The sequence below is a fragment of the Poromitra crassiceps genome, assembly GCF_964638095.1.
Source record: "Poromitra crassiceps genome assembly, chromosome: 21".
NCBI classification, from domain to species: Eukaryota; Metazoa; Chordata; class Actinopteri; order Beryciformes; family Melamphaidae; genus Poromitra; species Poromitra crassiceps.
This window is the reverse complement of record NC_139638.1, coordinates 22,031,423-22,042,162: the sequence shown is the minus strand read 5'-3', so window position 1 is coordinate 22,042,162 and position 10,740 is coordinate 22,031,423. Positions and strand designations below refer to the sequence as shown.

Genomic DNA, 10,740 nt, shown 5'->3' with positions numbered 1-10,740 from the left:
GATTAGAAGAAAAAAAAAATGGCATAGTTTTGTGCAGCTGTTCTAATTTGACACGGACAATACATTTATGACGTTATGCATTTTCGGTCTTGCCGGAAAATAATTTCACCATATATTATTTATTCCATTGATCTGTAGAGATATCTTTGACATCGTTTATGGAACACGGTCTCTTTAGAGTAGAGAAGCGGAGATTTAAGTCGAGATCTTATTCTCGTGTCTTCTGTTAGGGAAGGCACACTTATTATTGTCAGCTGTCGAAAACCATGAATGTGAGTTTTCATTATTTATTTCACTATATCATTGATTCACTCGGGGATCAACTCATACACCGTGTAATCACCCTTTCATTTGAACTCCTTTTCTTCATTTGTACATTTTAAGACAAAAAAGTGTACAACATGAACATAAGATATTATTCTTTTTCGTTAAAATGACTAAGGACTTTGTTTCCTTTTCTCATTACCACCAAATAAGTAAGCGCGAATAACGGCGAAGCATTGCTCCAATGTTGACAGAATATCAGACTGGGAAATTGGAAAATTGATTGGTTCTACTGTGCTGTAAGTGGGAGGATTTTTCTCTCTCTCTCTCTCCCTCCAACAGGAAGTGGTTTGCAGTGTTCAGCAAGCCCTTTTGTTGAGAAGGTGTTCTCAGATCAGTGAGTCATGCTGTAGCTCTGAGCCGGCACAGGCTGCAGTCAGTAGAGACTATTTCGCTCTTCCCTTTGCAGCATCAACGCTCATCGCCAACGTAGAGCCTCCTCTGTTCTCCTACTTTGTGTGTGTATCTGAGGCTAGATACCATTATCATCTTCATCTTCATCACCATCTTCACAGCTGGAAACCAGACAAGCCCGCACCACAACAGACCCTTTTCTCGCCGTCTTCCTCCTCACCCTGCTTCCATGTTGTGTTCCTCTGGATTGTGTCTTGTTTATTTCTCTCTCTGACGGACTCGATTGCAGCTTTTGGATTTTCCTAAAAGGCAGCTTGGACTTTGGCGACAGCGGTTGGCAGCAGCTCAACACAAACCCACCACTGTAACCTCACTAGAGAGACAGTTACAGTCAGGTGTCAGTGCTAAAAGGCCTTTTTTTGCTGCCTGTACCTACCTGCTGCTGCTGCTGCTGCGATGTTACAGGAGAGGCCACTCAGCGCGGCTCAGACACGTCTGCCAGCACACTTGTGAAAGAGGCAGGCTGCGCGCGGCCGCTCGCTGGAGAGACCGGAGGAGAGCCAGAGAGAGAGAAGGTTATGCTTCACCGTACCAAATACAACCGCTTCAGGAATGAGTCGGTAACGTCCGTCGATGAGCTTCTCCACGGCCTGTCCATGAACCCCAAGGTCTCGGCCGCCCCCCAGTCTGAGACGTCGTCCTACGCGCCCCCCGCCGAGGTCCATCCCTCCTCCACCAACAACACCACCACCAGCGCTTCCAGCACCACCACCACCACCGGCAGCAGCGGCCACGGCTCTGACCACCTGGAGGATGGAGGCACCACCCTCTGCACCCTCATCAACAAGGTGTCCGGCTTGAAGTTCAGCAACTCGGGCAGCTTGCTGGGCATCAAGGGGGTGAAGGACCTGGCTGTGTCCAAGCTGCAGTTGGGGGGCGGCGGCGGTGGTGGCGGTGGGGGGTCGTCGTGCTCGGGGGGCTCCAGCAGCCCCAGCTGCGTGTCGGCCTCCCTGGTGGTGGGCAGCTCTCTGTGCAGCTCAGCCTCCCTGGCGACCCCCTGCTCCCAGCTAGAGCCGGCCGCCGGCAACATGAACAAGGTCAGGCTGGAGGAGCTCCAGCCCAGCGGCGAGGACTGGACCCCGGGCGGAGGAGGAGGAGGTGGGGCACCGGTGAACAAACCCTCCAGAGGATGGCTACACTCCAGCGAGAAGATCTCCGGTCCGGGAGTGACCTACATCGTAAAGGTCAGTGGTCTCTCTCTCTGGTCCCCCATCTCTTGTCTCCTCCTCCTTGTCTTATTTCCTTTTCTCATCCCCTTTTCATTCATCTCACTCCTGCCCCAGTTCTTCTCCATTCTGCCGTTTCCTTCAATGACTCGAGCTGAGCTATAGCTGCGGGCCGGAGGAGAAGGAGAGAGACCGTGTAGTTTCAGTAGCACATCACAACATGCCCTTGTGTGTGGAGGTAGGTAGGCTACAGCAGGAGGCTGAGTGGAAAGAGCAGGGGACCAGAGAATAGACTTTGAATAATTCAGGAAACAGAGGAGGTCAGCTGCTGGGGGGGAAAAATAGAGGAAAAGCCTTTGATGGCAAAACAAAAACACAGCGATCAACAAGCGCATGCCGTAGATAGCTGTCATTTTGAGCATGTCGTCACCGTTTCAATTTGTACGGTTGTGTCTTGTCTCATGTGTATGAGGTGCCCACAGCTTGATGCTTTTGTAACCATGGCGATGTCATACTTCTGTACATTGTGTATCAATGTGGCTGTTGTGCTGTTCTGGTGCTGAAATGGTGGAATGGGAAACAGGCATACAGTGCATGTTGATCTCATCACTTTAGGACACCTCGTCGTTGTGCTTATGTTGTCGTCGTCGTGTCCAGTCAGAAGAAGCCGTCACACATCGTCAGTGTAAGGAGCATGAGAGAAGTATGAGAGCCCCTCGTCATCACACCGACAATGAGTCACTAGCATGAGGAGAGATGCTAGGCCTAGTAGGCCCTGTACAAGGTGTGAAGTCAAATGAAATGAACCATCTTCACTGAGTCAAAGTAGATATGTAGCCTACATTTATGGGAAGGTATATCAGGCTTACATTAACGTCGTCATACAATTTATATTTGATTTCAAATCAGAAGACCGAGCACAATTTTTTTTTAGCATTGTCTGTTTTGTAGTGTGAAATGTGCTGAGTTTTTCTGCTCACATAAGCGGTCGCATACTTGCGACACCTACGACAAGTTGCCTCGACAAAGCCCACATCTGTGAGCAGCAGCGTGACTCTGCCATGAAGCAACCACCGCACACAGAGGCCAGAGTGTTTATTCGTCCAGTTCAACAACGCTGTGGAAAGCATCATCCACACACTCAGAGTGACCCCCCTCATCATCTCCCTGTGGTTTGGCTACTGACTATATACGTATTGAGTGAGTCCAATGTGCAACTCTGCTCACACTCTCTCTCTTTTAATTAGTGTCATGTGCTCCCCCCCCCCCTGCACGTCACGCACCATCACTCTAAAGGGACATTGATTGACAGTGGCACTGTTTTACACACTCACTGTTAGAGTGGTAGCTGTGCATGGCGCTTGTGCAAAAGTCACCACACATCTTTTGTGTTATTGTTGTTACTTTATTTATTTGTTTGATTGATTGATTGATTGATTGATTGAAACGATTTATTTCAAACAGTTAAAACAATACATGAAATGAAAAAAAAACAGTCAACATAACAGTTCAATAGACTTCAGCAAAAGGAAAATACGTAAACTCCAACATAAAGAAAAGGCGGCGAACTGTTTGAAAAGGGGCCGGAAGAAGCCTAGGCTTATCGAGTCCTGCCCCCAAATCATTCATAAACAAATGTATACGTCCATATGCATATACCAACTCCCACGCTCCTCCACACACGCTCATGTATACACATACATACATACATATCTATGTATATATATACACATAATTACGTATACAAACTTACCCATACACACACAGTATCATAAATCAACCCACATATCCCTATACAATACAATTCCTAATAATACATTCCAATATTACCCCAATAACCCAATGCATATCCCTATCAATACTTATTCATAATAATACATTCCAATATTACCTCAATAACCCAATGCATTTTCTCTCTCTGGCATATTAGATAGAAAGAAGTGTTGTCAATATTGCACTATTATCATTGACACTTCTACTGTCATCAACAGTAGTAGGCTATTGCATTTTAGGGGCATTTATTTATGATGACATTCATTTGTTTGACTTGTATTTATTTTTTGTTCATGAAAATATTGAGTTGAGCCTGTATTCACCTTATTCACCACGCCCACTTTTTCTCTCTTCCGCATTACCCGCAATTGTATTTGTTCTTCCGGTTCAGCGCTAGTTGGCGGCCAATTTCAAAACAAAACGTCACTATGAATGAAGTTTGGCAACATTCAGCAGCTACACTGCGGCCAACTTCAGTGGCATGTTCATAGCGTTACTGCTGTGAGGAGCCGATGGCTGTACCCGGTCGGCATTTAACGTTAGTTACAAAAGCACGTCGACGGTGTTTTCTCACTGCCAGTAGCCTACAGTAGGGTTTGACAGACAGCTAGTCTGACCGGCCAGCACAGCCAGCACTCCCAGTCCTCGCTGCTCATTAAATATATCCAAATAGGCGTTATTCTGATAAACTGGTCACATATTTGGAATGTTCTCATCTGAAAAAATATTACAACTTTATAACGTGTTTTGTTTTGGCTTGAAAACAGCTTTTTGGCAAGTCTAAAATTGACTACGGTAGGCGTCATGTACTTCCGTGTCTAAAACGGAAAGACAATTACAAAATGACGTCATGCAGAAGCGTCCTTGTATGGGCAAAGAATAAGGTGAATATTCTGTGAAATATGTCTTGTATGAGCGCTGCATTTAAAAAGGCACAGCTGTGTGTAAAACGTTCATTCTCGTTAACAAGTGACTTCCTGTATTTCAGTAGTACAGTAATCGTCCTTCCTCTCCGAGTATAATTGAGTATAATGCTACATAATGTGTGTGATGGTTGAAAGCCATGGCTGTTCATCATCCACATTTTCCAAGTTGTTGTTCGTCATATATTAAATCACACATTTGATTCTCACCACAGTGCATTGATTTACCCTACTTATCGATCAGTTGTCCTCTCCTCTTGATCTAACACATCCTATAGAGCAGGGATACTCAACCTGCTTTGCTCTGGGGCCACTTTCTGCAAAATGACAGGAGGCCGGGGGCCAGTTAATAAACAAAGAATAATAATATACATTTTTTGTAGCGGATTTTAGTTTTTTGGGGGTGCTAGCTGGAGTTTAGTCTGACAATTTTGTACACACAGGATAGTTACTGTAGTATATTAGTTAGGTTACGTTAAGTTAGTTATAGTACATGTAACATTTTATTGTGAATTAGAAAATGTTCGGGGGGCCACTCTGCATCCTATCGCGGGCCGCATCTGGCCCCCGGGCCGCAAGTTGAGTATCACTGCTATGGAGCTAAACAGTCAGGTGACTTTTCGTGACGTCTCTAGCACCGGAAGGAAGTGAGTTCCCCCATTCATTTTCTCCATAGACATTTCGAAAAATCCTTATATACCGAGGGAAATAAAATCGAAAATTCTAATTTCTTCCCTGTTATTTTTTGTTTTTGCTCCAACCGAATGTTTTATGGTCACTCATGATTCAGTAGGTCACGGGTTGGTAAATGGTAAATGGTAAATGGTCTGCATTTATATAGCGCTTTTATCCAAAGCGCTTTACAATGAGTAGATAGTCTACATTCACCCATTCATACACCGATGGCGGCAGGCTGCCATGCAGGGTGCCTACACACCATTGGGAGCAAGGAGGGTTAAGTGTCTTGCCCAAGGACACAACGACAGCAGCTGGGAGGGAGCGGGGATCGAACCGCCAACCCTTGCGTCATTGGCCGACCCGCTCTACCTCCTGAGCTAAAGCCGCCCCCAGCCGCCGGGTTGGCTTGGCCCCAGCCTTAAAATTAGTTATACAAGGATTTTTTCGAAATGTCTGTGGAGAAAATGAATGGGAAACTCACTTCCGGGGCAAAAAATGCCACGTGACTGTTCAGCTCTATAGACTGAATAGGCTAATGATTACAGTAAGAAAACTTGCCACAGCTTACAGCATGCATTATGGTCATCACCCATACAAAAGCACTGAAGTTGCGAGGGGTGTGTGTGTGTGTGTGTGTGTGTGTATGTACATTAGGGCTGGGTATTGGCAAGGACCTCACGATACGATACGTATCACGATACATGGGTCGCGATACGATTGTATCACGATACTTTGCGATACAATACATATTGCGATATATTGCAATACTCTAGACAGTTTACTCAAAATTAAATAATAGAGCTAAAGATACAACACACTGTGTACCACCCAGGTAGTGTAATAATATGTACATCACTTATACTGATGAGTTAGTGGACAAATTTAGTCAAAACTACTGAGTGTTGAGTGTTACTGAACACATCGATATGGGAAATATCGATACAGTATCGATTAGGGGTGGGAATCACCAGATGCAGAGGCCTGGCATGGCATGGCCTGCAATTTTTTTTTTTTATATCGATACTTGGCGTCCACGTATCGATACAGTATTGGGAAATAAAATATCGCGATATATTGCCGTATCGATTATATTGCCCAGCCCTAATGTACATGTAGATTTGTGTGATTTTACGGTTGCCTACTTGTTACACTTTCACTAGACAGTGTATGAATTCCACACGTTTGTCTTTTGTGTTTGCTAGTACCTGGGCTGCATAGAGGTCCTTCGCTCAATGAGATCGCTGGATTTCACCACCAGATCCCAAATAACAAGGTACGTCCCACATTCAGGTTCCAAACTGCTCAGGATCGGCTAGATCTTCTCAGCAGCAGACAGAATAGTGATGCTCATTTATTGGGATTAGTGTTCTACCAACTGTAACATTACACACTACCTACGTTACATACATGTGTAACTCCGCCCATTTTCAACCAGCTTTGTATCATTAGAACATCAGTAGTATATCAGAAAACTGTAAACGGTTTTGAAGTCTGTCATTTAATTGGACAGTTATTGAGTGTTAAACACACTAACTCAAATTAATAACTCATTAACTCAAGTCAACTCTCAATAACTGTCAAACTATTCATCATTCATCTAGTTTGACAGTTATTGAGAGTTGATTTGAGTTAATGAGTTATTAATGTGAGTTAGTGTGGACCAGTGATGTCACTGGTCCACACTTTAACACTCAATAACTGTCAAATTAAATGACAGACTTCAAAACCATTTACAGTTTTCTGATATATCTACTGATGTTCTAATGATACAAAGCTGGTTGAAAATGGGCGGAGTGTTCCTTTAAGAAAGCCAGACATGACCAACATGAACCAAAACAAACCAAAACAGCTATCATCTGAAGTTTACCATTTTATTTTACGAGGCAAATGAGGCATTAATATCTATATTATAATATGCACTAATTTCATACATTTCCAGAAGCAGAGATGGGAAAAGTACACATTCTTTACTTAAGTAGAAGGTAGAAGTAGGGTTACTTGTGTATAAAAAATACTAAAAAATGACAGGCTCTGAAATGTAATCAAGTATAAAAGTAAAAAGTATTTCTACTGGCTGGTTCTGTGCAAAGCTAACTGAACCTTATGTCATATATGATAAACAATTTTTGCGCACTCAATTGTTGGGTGGGGACTCTGGAGACGATGAACTGAGCACACACGGACGGTCAGTTTTGGTGGAGCACAAACTCCTTCATCACTTGTGTTAGTGGTAGGGAGTGGACTTGGTCCAGGCGACGTGTGCCCAGCACTTGGCGGATCCGGACCCGACACATGTGGGCCAGACTGCGAGGACTTCTCTTGGCATCCAGAAAGACACTGAGAGCCTCGGGATCCGCCCACAGCCGCAGATCTCCCTGCTTCAAGGTCACCAGGGCCGGGTCGGCGCCGTGGTCCAGGAGCAGCTGGACGAAGGCCGTCTGGCACCTCTTATGCAGCAGCAGCTCCAGCAGGCGAGACGCCACGTCACGGGTCAGAACGCCAGCACCCTGGAGCAGCAGGCGGAAGCAGTCCAGGTGGTGGTTGGTAGCACTGATGTAGAGAGGGGACCTCTTGAAGGTGTGATCGCCGTCTATGACAACAGGAACAGCAGCATGGAACCTGATGAGTTCCTGCAGTATCTCCATCCTTCCCAACTGGGCAGCATAGCAGACCAGGGTGTTGCAGGCTAATTTACCAATAAATACATCTCTTCTGTTGGGGTTGGCCCCGGCTTCCAGGAGGACCCGGACGCAGTCCAGGTGACCGTAGTGCACGGCCCAGGAGAGAGGCGTGCGACCTTCGCAGGCTTGATGTACCTGGGCTCCCTGGGTGATCAGGTAGTCCACACAGGCAGCATGACCCGCATAGACTGCGTTCAGCAGAGGGTTCCAGTAAATAAACCTCTGATTGATGCGCCTTCTGAAGCGATCGTCCTGCAGGAGGGTCCTCAGTTTGTCCAGGTCTCCTATGAAGGCGGCATGATTGAGCGTTCGAACAGCCATTAGTTCTGGTCTGCCACGTGTCTCAAACAGAAGGCTTTATGAAGGGACAAATTGTTCGAATGACATCACTGATGACATCGCTCGCTGATGACCTCACAATTGCTCAAGTGACATCACTGATGATATCACTCAATGATGACATCACTCACTGATGATATCGCTATCACGAGTGATATCACCGATGACATCACGATTGCTCGAATGACACTGTTGGCATCATCTGTGACATCATCAGTGATTTATGACCTGACCACCAGGCGCTGTAAATCTAGTGATTTATGGCCTCACTGTCACTGTCTGTGACATCATCAGACGCAGAGTCCCTTCAGTCCCTAGAACTGGCAACTGCCCAGATTGGACTATACTGCATGCAATGAGGGGAAAACAGAACATATCACCACCAACCTTGATCCTCCAGAGCTAAAGTCCATATCTGGTGCTACTATGAAAACGGTAGACTTTAATACTTAAGGAAGTTGTACAGGGAGTCCCGTCCGCTCCCGGCCGAAGGATGATGATGTGACATCATCAGTGATTTGTGACATCATCGGCCATGCCTTATTATCTTCACCAGAGGCGAAGCCGGGGGGAGATTATGTGATCGCTCGTATCTGTTCCCTCCTCGTTGGCTTGTGTTATTATTATGACATCAACAGTGTCTGTCATAAATAACTGATGACATCACAATTCTCGAGGGACATCACTGATGTCTATCACATCCCTGATCGGTGGACAAGATTGGAGATACAGCGTAGTAGAGCATAGAGCAGAGATGTAGGGAAACAGTGGATGGATGAATCCAGAAGGAGACGGTAATGCAACATAAAGGATGCCAACTGCCATAAAACGTATGGTAGACTGTATGCCCTGTCGTCCTGTAGACTGTATGGTTCTGTAGACTGTATGTATACCCTGTAGTACTGTAGACTGTATAGTCCTGTACTAGACTGTATGTATGCCCTGTGGTCCTGTAGACTGTATGGTCCTATAGACTGTATGTATGCCCTGTGGTCCTGTAGACTGTATGGTCCTATAGACTGTATGTATGCCCTGTGGTCCTGTAGACTGTATGGTCCTATAGACTCTATGTATGCCCTGTGGTCCTGTAGACTGTATGGTCCTATAGACTGTATGTATGCCATGTGGTCCTGTAGACTGTATGGTCCTATAGACTGTATGTATGCCCTGTGGTTCTGTAGACTGTATGGTCCTGTAGACTGTATGGTCCTATAGACTATGTATGCCATGTGGTCCTGTAGACTGTATGGTCCTGTAGACTGTATGTATGCCCTGTGGTTCTGTAGACTGTATGGTCCTGTAGACTGTATGGTCCTGTAGACTGTATGGTCCTGTAGACTGTATGTATGCCCTGTGGTTCTGTAGACTGTATGGTTCTATAGACTGTATGTATGCCCTGTGGTTCTGTAGACTATGATCCTATAGACTGTATGTATGCCCTGTGGTTCTGTAGACTGTATGGTCCTATAGACTGTATGTATGCCCTGTGGTTCTGTAGACTGTATGGTCCTATAGACTGTATGTATGCCCTGTGGTCCTGTAGACTGTATGGTCCTGTAGACTGTATGTATGCCCTGTGGTCCTGTAGACTGTATGGTCCTGTAGACTGTATGGTCCTATAGACTGTATGTATGCCCTGTGGTCCTGTAGACTGTATGTATGCCCTGTGGTTCTGTAGACTGTATGGTCCTATAGACTGTATGTATGCCCTGTGGTCCTGTAGACTGTATGGTCCTGTAGACTGTATGTATGCCCTGTGGTCCTGTAGACTGTATGGTCCTGTAGACTGTATGGTCCTATAGACTGTATGGTCCTGTAGACTGTATGGTCCTGTAGACTGTATGGTCCTGTAGACTGTATGCCATTTGTTTGAATGGAGATTTTCTACGAGTCTGAGAATATCTTTGAGATTATTGACGGCTGCTGTGCTGTGCAGCGAGGCAAAGGCCGACAGTGAATCGGTTTGTGTCATGTCCACTTTTCTGCTTGACTTCCTGGAGCCAGTCCAGTGTTAACGTTAGTGCTAAGCTAGCAAGGCCATGCAGTGTTAGTGCTCGCTCTCTCTCTCTCTCTCTCTCTCTCTCTCTCTCTCTCTCTCTCTAATGAGGAGAGGGAGTGAGAGAGAGAGAGAGAAAGAGAGGGAGTGAGAGAGAGAGAGAGAGAGAGAGAGAGGGAGTGAGAGAGAGATAGAGGGAGGGAGAGAGAGAGAGAGAGAGAGAGAGAGAGGGAGTGAGAGAGAGAGAGAGAGAGAGAGAGAGGGAGAGAGAGAGAGAGAGAGGGAGTGAGAGAGAGGGAGTGAGAGAGAGAGAGAGGGAGTGAGAGAGAGAGAGGGAGTGAGAGAGAGAGAGAGAGAGAGAGGGAGTGAGAGAGGGAGTGAGAGAGAGAGAGGGAGTGAGAGAGAGAGAGAGAGAGAGGGAGTGAGAGAGAGAGGGAGTGAGAGGG

At 45.8% G+C, this 10,740-nt stretch overlaps 1 protein-coding gene across 1 annotated transcript in view; it reads left to right on the top strand.

Moving 5' to 3' along the window:
• Positions 1–1,256: 1,256 nt before the first annotated feature.
• The window catches only part of shc3 (SHC (Src homology 2 domain containing) transforming protein 3), a gene marked incomplete at both ends in the record, with an annotated part of 23,172 nt that continues 13,688 nt past the window's right edge, over positions 1,257–10,740 (top strand). Inside the window, 2 exons of the mRNA XM_083657519.1 lie at positions 1,257–1,922; positions 6,481–6,551. Of these exons, the coding sequence (XP_083513645.1) occupies positions 1,257–1,922; positions 6,481–6,551 (737 nt within the window). The remainder of the gene's footprint in view (positions 1,923–6,480; positions 6,552–10,740) is intronic.